The following is a 17,860-nucleotide window of genomic DNA, read 5'->3' as shown; positions in this document are numbered from 1 at the left end:
ATAGAGATTTCGGAAAAGAAGAGTTAAGGCACCAGAAATGAGCCTCACAAAACGTTTCCGTGAAGGAACCTGCAGCGTAGATAGTGTTTAAACTAAAGTAACTAGACTACCCAATGCTCCGTGTCAAAGTAAGGCGTGACCTTCATGACGTACCTGTTTGTTCCCCAGTGGGGACTCGGCGTGTGCCGTAAGGGGTCATGATGGTGGTTGTAGGTCTGGAGGCCCGTGGCTGACTGGCGGTGGAACGCTTGGAGTAGACGGACACGGGTCTGGAGGGTGATGGGGTGCCCTGCATAGACACCATGGTCTTAGACCGTGTTAGGCCCATGGCTGAGTTTCTACCTCTTCCTGATCCATCTTTACCTGAGGAACAGTACAGGTGAGCAGTAATATACTCAGAAAAGCAGTGTGTTCAATTGTGTTTAAGAATGTTTGGCAGCTTACCGTGGTGCATTCATCAAGAGTTAGTGAGTGAGTTTAGTTTTACGCCGCACACAGCAATATTCCAGCTATATATGGCGGTGGTCTGTAAATAATCGAGTCTGGACCAGACAATCCAGTGATCAACAACATGAACATTGATCTGCGCAATTGGGAACCGATTACATGTGTCAACCAAGTCAACTAGCCTGACCGATCCCGTTAGTCGCCGCTTACGACAAGCACAGTAGCCTTTTACGGCAAGCATGGGTTGCTGAAGACCTATTCTACTCCGGGACCTTCACGTGTCACATTCATCAAGAAAAGAAAGAAGAAGTCAAATTGTATATGTCGGTATCCTCATCGGGATAACACAATTCTGCGACGCTTGGCTGATCAAATATACAAACCATATTATGTCTTAAGTTGTCATCATAGAAAAATTTCAGAGAATATTTGGTTTTCGAGCGCGTTAATAAGAAACAGAAAAAGCTTCATCTCGTTGGTTGCTCTTGACAAAAATGGTTCGATTTATGGCTGCTCGTGAGGACGTCCCTTTGTAGAAATAATACTGCTACGTCTGACTTGTAACACAGAGTAGGATCGTGTCACCACTTTGAGAATAGAACCAAAGACACACCTATACGATCGATGTTCTACCTCCCAAATACTACATCTGAAAGTCACGCTGGTGTCTTGTCAATCCAAGCAGCAAAATCGTCGTTCATACAACAGTGACCACAATCCTAACCACACACACTGTCAAAGAATGTCAGTTAAGAATGGAAATTACATCCTAACGCTAAGATAGTCTTGTGGAAGGAGTCCAAGGTTACATTCCAACAGGAGCTTCCTCACTGCTCAAACCTTTCCGTTCTGACCCGGAATCATGCGAGTTGGTACCATTGGTTAAGATACGATTTGGAGCTGGCCTTCAGCAACGCCAGGTTTATGATGTCAGGCACTTGATATTCTGGCCCAAACAAGACTACTTGTCAATTAAAAGGACTGTTGCAGACTTGGGCGGGAAAAGAAAGCAGCGGACTGATGTGATCCATCATTAGGATTTAAGTCGTGGCCGTAGTTAGGATTTACCTTTCTGGTCCGACAAGCTGGTGTCCGGTCTGTAGGCCTTGACCAGGAGACGATGGAACTCCTCCTCCTTGCGCTTCTGTTCATCTCTCTGTCGTTCCCTGCGACTCTTCTTCGTTTCGTTCTCAGTACTGAAGATAAATGGGTGTTTTATCGTTCAGTTTTATGGTATTGGTAATGCAGCTTCACACATGGACATTTTACGGCGCTTCATCAAGTATCACATTGCTTGCGAGTCAATACTGAAAGAATCATTCGTAAAATCGTATGCTAACTTTTGCAGATTCCCTCTTGCTCCAATAATATATGTTGTTGTCTTCAAAACTTTGGGTGGCTTGGTGTGCATAAAGCTGTTTCTTTTCGTTAAAACCTCTGCATAATGCCCTTGCCTACTATGCCCGTTTTTGTGTCGTGGTCCTCTAGCCCCTAACCTACCTATGTCCGTTTTGTGGCGTAGCGCTCTTGTCCCTAACCTACCTATGCCCGTTTTGTGGTGTGGACCTCTTGCATCTGTTAGCGTCCTGGTCAAAGGAAGACTTGAGTTCATTGTTCATCTGTCTGGCAGACTGGACACTGGCGGCGGCCTTGTTGTTGAGGTCAGTATACATCTTTTCGGTCTGATTGGCCAGGTGTTCAACGTCCTTTTCTTTATGCTGTTTGTCCTGTGGTGTAACAACAGCAGAGTAGACGTAGCAACACAATATATACTGTACCTATGTTACAACAGTAGCGGAGACGCAATAACATAATGCGTTATGTCCCCATGTTACGACAGTAGCGGAGACGCAGTAACATAATGCGTTATCGTCCCATGTGTTTCAACAATAGGGTAAACGTAATAAAAACAATATATACTGGCCTGGGTTACCACAATGGGTAGACGGAATTGAACAACATATGCAGTCCCAGGTTACAACAATAGGGTACATACACCGTTAGAGTACATGTCCTGGCCCACAACAAAGAACATGCTTGTTCAAAATTACCCCAGCAGGAACTGGGTACCCGGTTGGATAAAGTCACGTGACTCTAACCTATCGCCTAACAGGCAGCTTGGATTATCCGTGGTAATAAGAATAGGATTATGATTAAGCGCCAGAAGCAATAGCATGGTGTTCGGAGACTGTGCCATAGAAGATGCATTTAAAAGACTGACCTCGTTGGATTTTTGGTTCATTTTCTTTGGTTTCCTCGTTAATGATGGCTGTCTTGCAAGGTTTGAATCTGACTTCACTTTGGCTCTCTGTGCCTGAAACATGCACACTGTCACAATACAATACCGGTCTACTTATTTCAGCTTTGAGAACATCAGGAAACCTAACTACATGTATCCTTCAAGCCGAACATAGCGGTAGTCAAGCATCATGTCATACTCTACAGTAATGGGGTTACATGTATGTATCAAGACAGGCACGGTGTGTGGCTGCATCATACAAATCTGACCACCTGAACTCCTTATTTTGCACACTGACTAGGATCTTCTCGGGTTCACGAAAAAGTGAAACGCAGTGAATACCTTTCCAGACGCTCTCGCCTGTGTGTGATCGTCAGTCCGAGACAAGAACTCCATGTCGCCTGCAACGTGATATGTAACAACATGAATTAACAAACTTACATACTGAGAATCCAATGTGACAGAGTGCATAGCGAATACCAATGTCAAAATTACAAATTTAAAAGAGAGTTTGCAAAACATGGTGACGCATTGACTTTACTATTGTCGCAGAATGTGAAAACAGCATGACATCTGCTGTGGCCTCGGGAGAGGTTTATACAATTACAACCTCCTCATGTAAGAACGTTTATGTACCGAATGATGCAAGAAATGTGATTGTCTGGCAATCTCCACCTACTACTGAAAAAAATGCGATACCCAAGCAAAACCCTCGAGATCCGTTACAGTATTCTATAGTAATGAACGAATGCCGTGCAAATTAACAATCGGGGCGAAATCTTCCCACTGCCTTGAAATAACCTTCTCTTTTATTTCAGATACACATTTCTTTACTCGACGAGGTAAAAACAGTACCTTCTGTCTCGCCTGCGTCCCTCGACATTACAGCCTACCATCAACCGTGCCAACAATCAGTACGGCAGCGTGTTTTATGGAACTATCGTGCCCTATCATCTTGCAATGACGGGTCATGTTTCTCATCTGTATATTACACCCAGCCACACTGGTCAGTCGATCAGTCAGCCTGGACATCTGTTTCGTCTGGATGGGACTGTGTTGCAGCCATTACAATTTGACCTGTCCTTATTGGACAACTGACTAAACTCAAAACCCCAAACGCCATCTTTGGGTTCGCCCGGAAGAGGGGTTAGCGGTAATTTATAATCGATTTGTAAAGCAAGGTGTTGGGTTCTACATTTCCTGAACTATTCCTGCGGTCCATCCAGTCTCACAACCCACCTGGATTTGTTTTAGAAAACAAGATCTATTCCTGAAAATACCATTGCATGTTTTCAAGCAGTGACCGAAACAATGCCCTGTCATTAACTAACAGTCCTTGTCACTTACAAATGGCTCCTTATCGACTCCATCCAACCACATTCAATCCCTATGATGTCATACAGAACTTACGTATACGTGGTCTTACCGTTGACGTGTTCACTGGAATGTGACATTGAGTAGGAGGCTTGCCTCTTAGCAGGCCGGTCATTGTCATGAGTACCGAAAGCTTCTTCCCTGTTGTTCTGGTGGAAGCTGCTGCTGAAGAGGGCGATGTCGTACAGGGGGCCGGTGTAAATCTGCGCCCTCCTTAACTGGTGATACTCCCTGACCGCGCGCCTCTCCTCCTCATACCGCCTCACACTCGCCTGTACCTCCTGTGCCAGTATTCGGCTGCTCTTGGACATCCGGGACCGAGTCCGTGGTTCAGACGAGTGGCTCTCTCTTTGTGAGCTGCCCCGGTAAAACTCTCCAGAATCCACACTGTTGTGAGAATGCGTATCGGCTGTACCATTGGTGGTTGTGACTTGAGGAACACCTTTCACATCTTTCACGTCTTTCTTTGTCTGTTTTGTTGGGCTTGACCCCATGGATTCTGCGTTCTCTTTGTCGTTTCCCTTGGCTGGTTTCAAAATCCCCTTCCTGTGAGGAGACGATTTATTGTCATTATTCACAGAATCAACTGTTCCATTTTGACTTTTTTGTTTCTCTGCAGATGTATTCTCAGTTTTCTTTGAGTCCGTTGTCTTCACATCCTTAGTTTCAGGTGTTTGCTTCCTTTGAGCTTGTAAACTCACAGTTGCTGAAACAGGGGCAGGCTTGGAATCCTCATCTTTCACATTTTCACTCTCAATACGAACCTCTTCTGTCTCTTCTCGCGGCTCAACCTTCTCTGGTGACAGCACCTCTAACCTGTTCGAATCCCTTCTCTTTGGCGACTTGACTCTCCCTTTTGAAGAAGTCGGCCTTAGTCTGCTCTTGAGCTTAAGGTTTCTCTGAATGATAATAGCAGCATCGTTGGTAATGAAGCTCCCTTTCTTACCCCCTTTGGAGATGAGATAGTCCCCCGTCTCCCTATGTCCCTTCAGAAGGGCAGCGTCTGTAGGTGTATAGTACTTCCCCTGGAAATGACAACACGGTATGTGAATACTAACCTACAATGTAAGCCTTGCGTGGTGAAGAGAAGAGTCGACAAGGTCGTGTATTCGTCCCCGTTCTGTTATTTCCTTGCCTTGTTATTTCTACCACAAACAATGAATCCTGGTTATTGCACTGCAACATGATATTATCCAACTGGAACCCGACTCTGACGACGACATGCATTAATACAAGCTACGACACTCAATACAATGGTGTACAATGCGGCCATATGATACATAGGCTGTACATGGTACGGGGAAGCGAACTCCAGCCAATCGTATTAGCTAGTCTATTGTCCTAACATACTTTTATAATGTTTATTTCATTGCTAGTCTGAATCAAGTTATGTCACTGCACTGTCTTAGTCAACATCAGTTTATACAATTAGTCTATATTTTGCCAACGGCGGTGAAATATACAATGCATTTTCACACTGACACTAGCATGGATTCTTTCGACAACAATACGTAACTGCATCATGGCATTTAACGCGTCTTTGGATGTTATAAATTTCAATATACGTTAAATAATGTAAAGGTTTTATTGCCAGTACAATTTATGCATCATCCGATTTAACAATAACGGTATGTCCATATGGCATCATTTGCACATAAATACTGTGGGTCAAAGTAATGAAATTGGAATGTATTCAGTAAGAAGCCCAGTCGTTTTTGATTGATTTGATTGATTTCTGAAATACTGCATTTTACTGCATTACAAATGTATTCTGTCATTGTGAGGAAGCCATTTAATTATACAGGAGCATTATTCTCAGCATTACCTGTGTTGGAATGAATGTCTTGACAAATGACCTAACCCTCACCAAGCCGTGAGTAACCTACATAGATACAATCTCCCACTTCACTCGACGAATAGTTCCGTTGGCCGATACTTGTCAGCGGGTACTTTGTAATCACATGTGGCCCATGCTTAACTTGAAATAACAAAGCACGCAATCAGACTGTTTTCAATAAGAGGTACAAGTATAATCTTAACACACACTCCATAAATCAAACCGAGGAACCTAAATCGATGAATACTGGATGGATTAAATACAACTCAACGTGGCTTACATGTGGAAACCTACTTCACCTGCCGGAACAGTATGTTCCACACCGCCACTTGATCCTTGTCGTTGTTGCCATAGGAACATAAGTTTAAGCGTTTGACATTTTTGTAAAAAAAAGTCAATCTGCCCCAATGGAACACACAGATAGTGTACATGTAATGGGATGTAATACGAAGTAAGTACACAAGCTCCAATCACCATGTTTTCATATTGTTAAATGTGTCTGTTTGAGTTTGAATGGTCATTAATGATGAAACTAGAATGTATATTTTGTGAACATGGTGACTGCTGTCCTTTAATACCAACAGTAAAGGCTCAAAATAAAGGCTCTCAGAAGATGTTTAAAGAGTTGCTTTGTATCTGGCACTGTCAAACTGACAATGCTTCACTGTGTTCTTAGCAGCCTCGGTGTTTATGTTGTGTCCAGTACCCTTCCTGTCACCGAAGCATTGTCTTGTGTCCAGTACTCTTCCTGTCACCGAAACATTGTCTTGTGTCCAGTACCCTTCCTGTCACCGAAACACTGTCTTGTGTCCAGTACCCTTCCTGTCACCGAAACACTGTCTTGTGTCCAGTACCCTTCCTGTCACCGAAACACTGTCTTGTGTCCAGTACCCTTCCTGTCACCAAAACATTGTCTTGTGTCCAGCACCCTTCCTGTCACCGAAACGTTGTCTTGTGTCCAGCACCCTTCCTGTCACCGAAACATTGTCTTGTGTCCAGCACCCTTCCTGTCACCGAAACACTGTCTTGTGTCCAGTACCCTTCCTATCACCGAAACACTGTCTTGTGTCCAGTACCCTTCCTGTCACCAAAACATTGTCTTGTGTCCAGTACCCTTCCTGTCATCGAACATTGCCTTGGGTGACAAGGTTGAGCTTAACTATTACATGCAGAAACAAATAACATACAAAGAACTACAGTCACCTATAAATAACGTTGATGAAAGTGATTAGTTGAGTGTTGACAACGAGTCATGTCTAAGCGCTCTTCAGAAACTGACCACCTGAGTCGATAGTACCCCATAGAAAACCAGTATAAACGCCCGAAAGAAACAGAACATCGAATCCATAACACTGTACTCCAAAAACCAATCAGATAAGTACGTATATCAATTATCCAATATTCATTACTAAGGTTTATCAGAAAGTCAACGCCAGTCACAGACGCAGAACAATAAATAATCCCACTAAAATAAACGTGACAAAAATGTAACAAGTACTTACACGTGGTAACTGCAAATGAATGGAGCAAAGTATGGTGTTTTAAATAGACCAGGCATGACCTTAAACGAATCAGTCAACCTCCTTTCACTGGCGTGTTTGCCCCCTGCCTTGTGGCATCGAGTGTGCGTCCGAGGTTGGTCGTGGGGTGTTGAGCTTATCTTGTTGGCTGTATCACAACCGTATCCCAACATCGACCTACCATTAATCCCACTTCGTTCGGGCTTATTGTTCTTACAACCATTGTCTACTATCATACCTTGAATTATTGATTGGCCTTTGGCTGACGAAGATAAGAACTGACAGATTGATGAATTCTGTGTGTTTGGTCAAGGAAAATTAGTCTTGATAAAAACGTTACGAAAGGTTCGTAGTACATGCATGAAAACTCATGACATATCACCGTGTTGATGTCGGACAAAAACTGCGGCCATTCACATTAAACATATCTCTATTTTGCCTTTTACGGCCTATGTTCGACAGATGATCGTGGCAACTATGATAAAGTTATAGACGACTCTGATTATGCTCTTTGTTGACGTTTTGAATTTATTACCCCGCAATAATCATAAATATTTCAATGAGCACTCTTCATACGCTTTGAGCCAGGGGTATTTGGACACGAGCATGAGGTACAAGTTCATGTGAATGCCTTTCTCGCCAGGAAGGAGAGCTTAACTGATATCATCGACTATTGATTAAAAAAAAACGAAACATAAAAGAAAGAAATGTCAAGTGTAGCATGGAGTATATGTCGATGTAGAACAGCGGTGAGTTAACCAATACACCATTTCTCTGTCGTGTTTAACGTTAACATTTCGTAATCTTGGAAGAGCAATATGACATTGTAGGTAACTGTCGGTTTAGGCAAATTTCAAATATATATTGCTATGTCTAGCAATTCCAGGTGTTGCCTGAATTAATATAAACTTCCTTCTGTTTTGTCCTACGAATACTGTTCAATATTCAATATTGCAGATCAATATACATGTATGTCCATGGCTGTAACTCTGTTGTTAGCTTATTCATGTAATACATGTTCTTATTTCCGTACTTGATGGTGATTGTCATTGCAGGAAATTATCAACCTTGATTACATGTGACTTGTGACCTGTGCTCTGAAAAAATGTTGATCTAAATTTCACAAATGAAAATATTTCTTGAATTTGAAATATAGTCTTTCGAGATTTTAGTTGAGTTGAGTAGTTTATCGAAATGGTTTAGTCGAACTCTAGTAAAGCATGGTGCTGACATTGTGTACAGCGTTTTCTTTCCAGATATCACTACGATGATGTGATAAGGGTCTACAAGGTAGTTTACAATGACGTACCTTGCTCATCATGACGGAGTTCACGTTGGCCTCAGCATCTAAGAGTAATTTACAGATATTAAGGTTATTGGTTAGCGCTGCTATATGTAGACAGGTTCGACCGTCGTCGTTGGATAGGTTTACGACATCCTCATCTTCACGTTGGGCCAGGAAGAACCGCACAATATCTGTAACACACCACGCTTCATTGTTATAGCAGTCGTGAACATAGATAGATTCGTTCTTTGGTTACCTCAGAGTAGGATATTAAACCAAATCTTGGATCTTGTGACAGAGAATATTTTTTTTAATGAGTAGCGCTTTAAACAAACCAATGGTGGGTATTTTAAAGTGTGAAAATACGTCTTGTGTTTGTAGATGTTGGTGGAACCTAGTCAAGAAGTGTATACGAAATTTACAAGAATGCATTTCAACTGAAATGAATGTACTTATATACGGCGTACACATGGATAGTGCAATGCTGTTGCATATATATACTCAATTTACACTCCCAACGCATTTCCTCTGGAAATCAAAGCGATTACACTAATAACTAGTCTCTGAAATGAACATATCTTACTGAAAAAAGTTCATAGCAAAAAAAACCCCAACAAATATAATGAAAGGGAGCCCTGAGACTTTCTCATTTCCAGAAGTTAAGGGAATCTAGACTTGCCTCATTTTCTAGACTTGCATGGGCTTTCTTGGGTATGTTTGCTTCAGGGTTTGTACGACAGAGTGCAGAGAGATATACTAGTGGTAAAGGTGTTCACTCATCACGCGGGATAAGCCGGTTTGATAACCGACATTGGTACAATATGTGAAGGCACAAAGGCATACTATGTGAAGACAAAGGCATAATATGGAGACACAGGCACAATATGTGAAAGTACAAAGGCATAGTATGTGAAGGCACAAAGGCACTATATGAGAATCCCATTATGTGAGTACAACGAGGTGATATTGCTAAAATACTTTTACACAGCCCAACCCACAAATGAGAAACGTGCTATTGTTTCCGAAATTTTTCCGTCATTTACGTTGCACCACCCCTACACTAATCCGTGATCCACCTATACAATTCGATACAGGTGCCTAGAGGTCACTTTCAAATCCCCTAAACACAGCACACACGTTTACCGTTATTTCTTCATGCTTCGATGACTATATCTAATTCACCGGAGACAGTCGACGACTGGTATTCACCCAGTAAAAATGGCGAACTTTAGTCTATCTCGCTATACAATATCACAGGACACCGTCAGCCAACAGTAAGGAACAAAGCCATGAAGATTGTCACACATCAAATGGGAAATCGTTTACACCCATGGGACAGTGACATCTATCAAGTTACTCACTGGCACTACAGGTCTAGGGTGGTTTAGTGTCCAGGTGTTCAACACCGTAGTCTGTATTTGTTATATTGCCAGTGATCTTGGTGGAGACTAATCGAGATACGGGACATTGAATTCAAATACCACGAGGACGTTCAACTAGAGGTATAATACATGAAGTGGCACTGTTGGGTGGACTATTTTTACAGTCACAGGAATGTTGTCTCTTTAATGTGTTGCTTATGTATGTTAATATATGCAGTTAACAGAAAACGTCTGGAGCAGATGACGTCCTTTGAGTAAATAAACGTGTGTGTGTGTGTGTGTGTGTGTGTGTGTGTGTGTGTGTGTGTGTGTGTGTGTGTGTGTGTGTGTGTGTGTGTGTGTATGTATGAGTGTGTGTATGTGTCTGCGCGCGCGTGATATATATTTGCAGAAAGAGAATATTTCTGCTTTGACTTCAAACAGAAGGACACTGACAGATAACACACGTCCGACTGTTATTCTGTAAAGGTAGGGATGGTGAAGGGGTTTATTTCACAAGTTAATTACTTTATGTTTATTTCAATACTGAAAGGCCACAGGCCAATAGTGTAAAGACATATCATATTACACATCATATAAAATCATATGAAAACCTGATCTCATATCATACCATGTAATGCCATATCGCGTCATTTTAGATTATATCATATCAAATGGTACCATATCATGTCATATTATAATCATAATCTATACATTTTAACATGTGAAATCGTATCATACTATACCTATCATAGTACATTATACCATTCATATCATGTCATATAATATATCATATCACATATTAAATACCAAATCTTATAACATTTGTCATGGCATATCAATCATATACATATATCACACTAAGTATACTATAGTATCATGCCAAATTACTCACTCTAAAATATCATATTTATGTGTGTATATTCCCTATACATCTCATTTGTGGAATAGTTCTCTGGATAACATAGCTTTGTGAATAAAAGTTGCAATATTTTGGATCACCTTTTCATTTGAGCAAGTCAACAGCGAGGAGAATGTATCAATCGACGGGTGCACAAAATAGAATTCTTTCATGTATTTTCTACGGAGAGTATCATATGCTGGACAGACAAGAAGGAAATGATATTCACGATGCCTCTTAGGAAGTGGTCAAATGCAACATATGTCATATTTGGGATTTCACTTCCTCAGTAGGCAAAGTACGCAGTCTAGACTACCAGTTGTCCGACTTTCATTGGAAGTCGCAGTGGCTGAGCGGGTTATGCGGCTGACTTTCTGTGCTGGCGATTAGGTGCCTGACTCTGAGGGTGCGGGCTCGAATTCCAAATGGGACTCAACCAAAAAAGTACTAGAATTTGTACTTTACGGAGGAAGTGAAATCCCAAATATGACATATGTTGAAATGATATTCGTCTTCTATAGTATTGCTAGTGCAATATTTACATACTCTGTCTTCTCTTTTTATATTCATAAATCTCTCTTTTTCAATCACTAGGTCATGGGATGAGCAACGGAAACGTGACAATGATATTCTGAATTTCTTGACATTTACACATGATAAATAACCTTCGGTGTAAATGTGGGTTTTTAACATTGAATAATAATTACATTTTGCTGATAGCGAAATAGTTCCCAACCACTTTTGTTGATAGGTATCTTTTAGTCTTCATGTGAATATTTTTAAAAACAGTGGTGGCGAGAATACCTTTTGGTCGTACCAAATGTTATTAAATCCAGTTGAAAAAAGAAGGTTTTTGACATCCGATGCCCAGTTCTGTTTTCCACTTTGGTGGCTCAATAACATCGTATCATAACATTGTTTCGGTAAAAGGTGGGGTGGCATGTTTATTAACTTTATCCAGTATTCGATTACACTAATTTGTTGGGATATGTAGAGGGGGAACCTGCCACATTCTCCATATGCCATAACGTCTGGTGTGCTCATCTTTACTCCGAGCAGTTTTTTGCAGGCAAATAGATGAACTTTTTCTATACATTCAAAGTATTTTAAGTCCCTAATTTCGGCACCTTAAAGTAAAATCGGACTAATTTTAGTGTCGAATATTCTATAAAATGATGTTAGATTTATGTCTCCTAGTACTTTGAGGTTCCTTAATATGCCAAGTAGAACATTACGTGCTTGCACAGATGCATATTTTGCATGAGTCGACCATGAAAGAATATTTGTAAAATATACTCCAAGGTATTTGTATGATGTAGTTGTCTCTATGGCATTGCCCTTATAATACCATATTTCCTTTTTTGATAGTTTACCTCCCTTTTTAAATGCAATAATTATTTTTGTTTTATCCATATTTACAGTCAGACAATAATTTTGGCAATAGGTTTCTAATTCGTTCATTTGTTTTTGTAGGCCATTTATAGTGCTAGACATGAGTACAATGTCATCTGCAAATAATACGAGAAAACGGTGGAACATATCGGGATGCAACTAGATCCCATATGAGCAATTTCTCTCAATCTGGGCGGCTAGCTCATTTATGAAAAAAGAGAACAGAAACGGACAGAGTACGCAACCTTGCCTAACTCCAATGTTAACGTCGAATGACACTTCGGTGTTATTTCTAACACAGGCTTTCACATTTTCATAAATGTCACTTAGCAAAGTACTCATTTTGGGGCTAAGTCCGTTTATGTTAAGTAATGACCAAAGTTTGTGTCTTTGAACAGAATCGAAGTTAATTGATCAATGGTGTATTTCTCACATAGTTGCTCATTCGAGAAATGGTATTTGTACACCAGCTGCTCAAAGACACTAACAACTTCTTTCATCGAATCATAGTGACTTTACAATGATCTCTTTTGAATAAATCTAAATAATACTTTCCTGACCAAACATTGACGTATCGGTCCGTGAGATCGTTAACAAGTTGAATGTCGTATTTCTGTGGGATGCATTCGTTACAACTGCTAAAACGAATCGCTGAAATGGATCGCCTCGGTTTTTTCCCTGCTTCTCTCGGCTTGCCTGGATATATTTGCTTCTCGCGTGTGCAACCAATACATGTTTACATGTCTCCGAGCATCTGAATGTGCACAGTCTATTGGCAATATCAATATTGATTTAAGCACCATTTGTCTACTTGTGACGTGAACGCTTAACTCGTTAATTGCATTTACAAGAAGAAACTCTCAGAGGACAAGCTGAAGTTGAAGATTAGCTGTATGATAACCCACCGACACATGGTAAATGTGGTGCACGAGTATTGATTTCCACGCTAACAATCACTTTGTTGAGTATTCTGAGAGGCCAACCATGTTGTGCGATGTAAAACAAAACACCGTATGATGAGATAGTTCACGTCACGTGTCCGACATTGTATGTGATATAACTTTAACACTCGGAGAGGGCTTCATGTACTCGTAGATCTCCTTGTGATACTACAGAAATGATGAGTTGCCTGGGTTTGTGGAATCACCTGTGACGACACATACCCTACCACTCCCTTCCCTCTCAGTGACAGGCTTTACTCTTGTATTACTGCTCTTGAATATACATACAGTATCAAAGGCCACCCATGGGCAAATATAATACAGCGCACAAATCGGGGGTATATTGCAACGAAAGAAATGGAATAGGAAGAGAGACTCCAGTAGATGGGAGTGAAGGGGCATTCAGCGGAACAGAAGAGGTATGTGTTTCATAAAAGGTGAAAAGGTGTCTCATAAAAGGTGTCAGGGTTTCCCATAAAAAGGGTCAGTAATATTTGAAAAGTTTATGTACGATACAAACTGAAAGCGTAAAGTTAAATCACCTGTTGTTGTTAACATATGATCACTGCTATCGATTCAGGTGGTTGAAATGGGATTATAGATTCTCGTTGTGTTTGATCACAGCCTGCTGTTCCCCTTTAAACGTACACAACCAATTATGTTAACCACTTTTCGACACAGAAATAGCGCAGTATCTCGCAGTGTAGTGGGTCACGAAACAACGTCATAGAACAACAACAATGTGGTTACTACTCAAGGGATCAACATGTCATAGAAGTATATTAATCTAAGGGTCGAGATTGAATCCCATCACAACACCAACATAGATCCCTCGTTCCTCTACAGCGTGGGTCTAAATCCCCAACCTCTAACAAACACACATGTTTTCATGTCTTACACCTCCCCACAAACACTCAGGCCTACACGACTCACACCTCCCCGTTCCCTAACAATCACACATGTCTATACATCTTACAACTCCCCACAAACACACATGCCTACACGTCTCGTACCTCCCACCCCTCACACACACATGCCTACACGTCTCATAACCCCGACCCCTCACAAACACACATGCCTACACGTCTCATACCTCCCCACCCCTCACACACGGATGCCTACACGTCTCATACCCTCCTCCCTCACAAACACACGGATGCCTACACGTCTCATACCTCCCTACCCCTCACAAACACACATGCCTACACGTGTCATACCTCCCATCCCTCACAAACACATGTCTCATACCTCCCCACCCCTCACACACATGCCCACACGTGTCATACCCCCACCCCTCACAAACACACATGCCTACATGTCTCATACCCCCGACCCCTCATAAACACACATGCCCACACGTCTCATTCCTCCCAACAAACACACATGCCTACACGTCCCATACCTCCCCACCCCTCACAAACACACATGCCTACACGTGTCATACATGTCTCATACCTCCACCCCTCACAGACATGTCTACACGTCTCATACCTCCCCATCCCCCACAAACACACATGGTTACACGTTTCATACCTCCCCTTCCCTCACATACACACTTATCTACAGGTCTCACACCTCCCCACCCCTCACAAACACACATGCCTACACGTCCCATACCTCCCCACCCCTCACAAACACACATGCCTACACGTCCCATACTTCCCACCCCTCAAATACACGCCTGTCTACATGTCTCACACCTTCCCACCCCCTAACAAAAACACATGTCTACAACTCACCACGAACGCTAAGGCCTACAAGTCTTACATCTCCCTACCCCCCTCACAAACACACATGCACTCCACAACCCACACAGTAACACACGTCTTACAACGCCTCAAGATGACATGGTTGTCGACGTTAGCACGCACGTGTGTTGTCTTTGTTTCAGGATGTTTATACATTCAGTAACAGCTCTTAGGCTCCTTCACTGAGCAGAGTGGTGTCCCTTAGGTGCCCTAGATACTATGATAGTGGGTTCGAACCCCAGACTAGCCCGCTAATATTTCCTGCTGTATCAGAATTATGCTCCTGTTCGTGGCAGTCACCAATACAGTCAAGCTTTGAAACTTTCTTTCCTTCGGCTTCAAAGTCGTCTAAACCCTACGTACTCTCCCTCTGGATCTTACATTTCCAAGTACATGTAGATGAACAATGCCCATTTTCAATTATCCTTTAAGTAGCCCCGTATCTACACCGTTCGGTTCAGTATGAGAAGTCGCTACAAGGTACACACATTGATTAGACAATCAGTAAACTAAAGCGACAGCCTGGCCAGAAACACCTACCAGCATGTCCCCCGTGAGTCGCCTCGTGTATGGGGTAGTTCCCTTGTTGGCTTGGCGACCACAGATCTGCTTTATTCTTCTGAAGGAGCCAGAGAGCTTCTTGAGACCCTTTAAGGGCGGCACAATGAGCTGGACTGGAATCAAGAAATCACAGAGTCAGTCACAAAATATTACACATTAATTGTCTAACATGTCCACTGCACCGCAAACTGGTCAGAGTGCGTGCATGCTCTGTTTAGGAATAAGGACAGCCCAACAGATAACGCTCCCCACCACGGTATATATGCGTGTGAGTGTAGACGACGTCATGTCCACCATATCTGGGTAACACGACTCGAGCTGGTTAGCTGATCGGGTCCACTGAGTCGAGGGAGTGAGAACTGCCCTCAGAATGTGATAAATATCGCTCCGATTGTGCTCGAGTGCCGAATAAAGGGGGTCGCGTTGCGGCAGTGTTTCCAATGAAATCCTACCCTGGTTTCTGTGCAATAAATAACGGTAACCTGAAGAGATACAAGCTGTAAGGTCGGAACGGTGTCACCCCAGAGATTTCTGACAAAGGGTTTCAATGGGTCTTTTCGTCTCGCAGTGGGTATACACGTCGTTCAATGCCACTATGACGACCATTGCGGAAACAGAAACAGGCTGGATCTACACGGTTGTCTCTGTGTGCAGTCTACAGTCTCAGGGTTACGTGGCGACGTTCAACAGACACGTTACATAATATAACCAGGACTCTCTTTTGTGGGTTTTATATTGTCGAGTGGCATAGTATTTAAACTAGACATGTCGTAACCGCCAGCGGCCTGTTTGTCATTGTGTGTTTAGTTGAAGTTATTCAAACAGGACTCGTAAGCTATACAACTTCATGAAGTAGTTCCGTTAACAAACACCTGCAGGAACTGACACATGGATATTCGAGAGGGGAGGTCGTTTGCATTCTGTTATCTGATTGGACTGTTTTCAATATGTATACTACTCATCAAACGTTTAGAGTCGCTAATGTAAATGTAGCCACTTACTTCGGTCAAATGATCTGAACTAAATTTAACAAGAAGACACAGTCAATATCCCCCACATTACCTCCAATTTCAGTCGAAGTCACACTTGTTGCCATGGAAACACCAAAAGTATTTTATGCAGTATTCCAAAACTATCAAAAGGCACCAGTACACCACTTCACCAATCTATGTGTCAAGTTATGTGACGAAATATTGAACGGTTTTAGAGTTCTGCTCCGGAAAAGATGAATGTGCACGGACGGACGGACGCACGGACGGACGGACGGGGTGCATTTTAATACCCCCCCACAAAACGCGTTACGGGGGATATCAATACTAGATTAGAAAAGTCAAAGAAGGAAGACGCGGAACGACACATCACTGTCCTTCAATTCGGCCTGAGTTGAAGTTTAGGGAAGGTTGCGTTCCATCGCAACTACTATACACATAAGTGACCACCCGTCGTGTCCGTCATAAATATTACCATTTGTCCCAGTTAGCATCAATTATGACCACAAAACGTGCCAGTATTAAAAGTATTTTTCATCAGTAACAACAGTCACTACTCGTTTTGTCTTCCGTGACCCACGTTAGCAACACCAGTGATCACCAGTCTTGAAGTCATCATCCACGTTAGCAACACAAATTGACCACCCGTCTGGCCAGTCATGACCCGCCTTAGCAATGCCAGTGATTACCAGTCTTGTAGTCATCATTCACGTTAGCATCACCAATGACCACCCGTCTTACCCGCCATCATCCACGTTAGCACCACCAATGATCACCCGTCTGGCCGACCATCATCCATGCTAGCAACACCTATGACCACCCGTCTTGTCTGTCATCATTCACATTAGCACTACCAATGACCACCCGTCTTGTCCGTCATGATCCACGTGAGCAACACCAATGACCACCAGTCGTGTCCGTCATGATCCACGTGAGCAACACCAATGGCTACCCGTCTTGTCAGTCATATATAAAATCAAAATCAGCAACAACTGTGACCATCAGGTATGTCAGGCATAACTATAGTTCATATCAGAACCAAATATGATCAAATGCACGTCACTGGAATCCAAATAACACGAGATTAGAAGTGACAGAGTCGCTCCTAAAATCCTAATTTTAACACTAAACATAATATTCAATTGGAAAAAAACGCTGACCCATTCTGAAATTTCTATCTCGAATCTTATCCAACAGGCCTTAAGAGAACCATAAATCCCTTTTTTAGATCCTCCAAAAGCAGGGCTGAATGAGTTGTGACTTTA

At 42.3% G+C, this 17,860-nt stretch overlaps 1 protein-coding gene across 1 annotated transcript in view; it reads right to left on the bottom strand.

Annotated features, from left to right (window-relative positions):
- LOC137294266 (inversin-B-like) overlaps window positions 1–17,860 on the bottom strand; it is a 50,850-nt gene that overhangs the window by 2,299 nt on the left and 30,691 nt on the right. The window contains exons 8-15 of the mRNA XM_067825273.1: window positions 15,586–15,719; window positions 8,727–8,893; window positions 4,113–5,085; window positions 3,029–3,087; window positions 2,669–2,761; window positions 1,990–2,174; window positions 1,516–1,643; window positions 154–363 (exon numbers count right to left, since the gene is read on the bottom strand). Of these exons, the coding sequence (XP_067681374.1) occupies window positions 154–363; window positions 1,516–1,643; window positions 1,990–2,174; window positions 2,669–2,761; window positions 3,029–3,087; window positions 4,113–5,085; window positions 8,727–8,893; window positions 15,586–15,719 (1,949 nt within the window). The remainder of the gene's footprint in view (window positions 1–153; window positions 364–1,515; window positions 1,644–1,989; window positions 2,175–2,668; window positions 2,762–3,028; window positions 3,088–4,112; window positions 5,086–8,726; window positions 8,894–15,585; window positions 15,720–17,860) is intronic.

Source organism: Haliotis asinina, chromosome 8 (assembly GCF_037392515.1).
Source record: "Haliotis asinina isolate JCU_RB_2024 chromosome 8, JCU_Hal_asi_v2, whole genome shotgun sequence".
NCBI lineage: Eukaryota > Metazoa > Mollusca > Gastropoda > Lepetellida > Haliotidae > Haliotis > Haliotis asinina.
The sequence above is the reverse complement of the archived record's forward strand: the minus strand, read 5'-3'. Positions and strand labels throughout refer to the sequence as shown.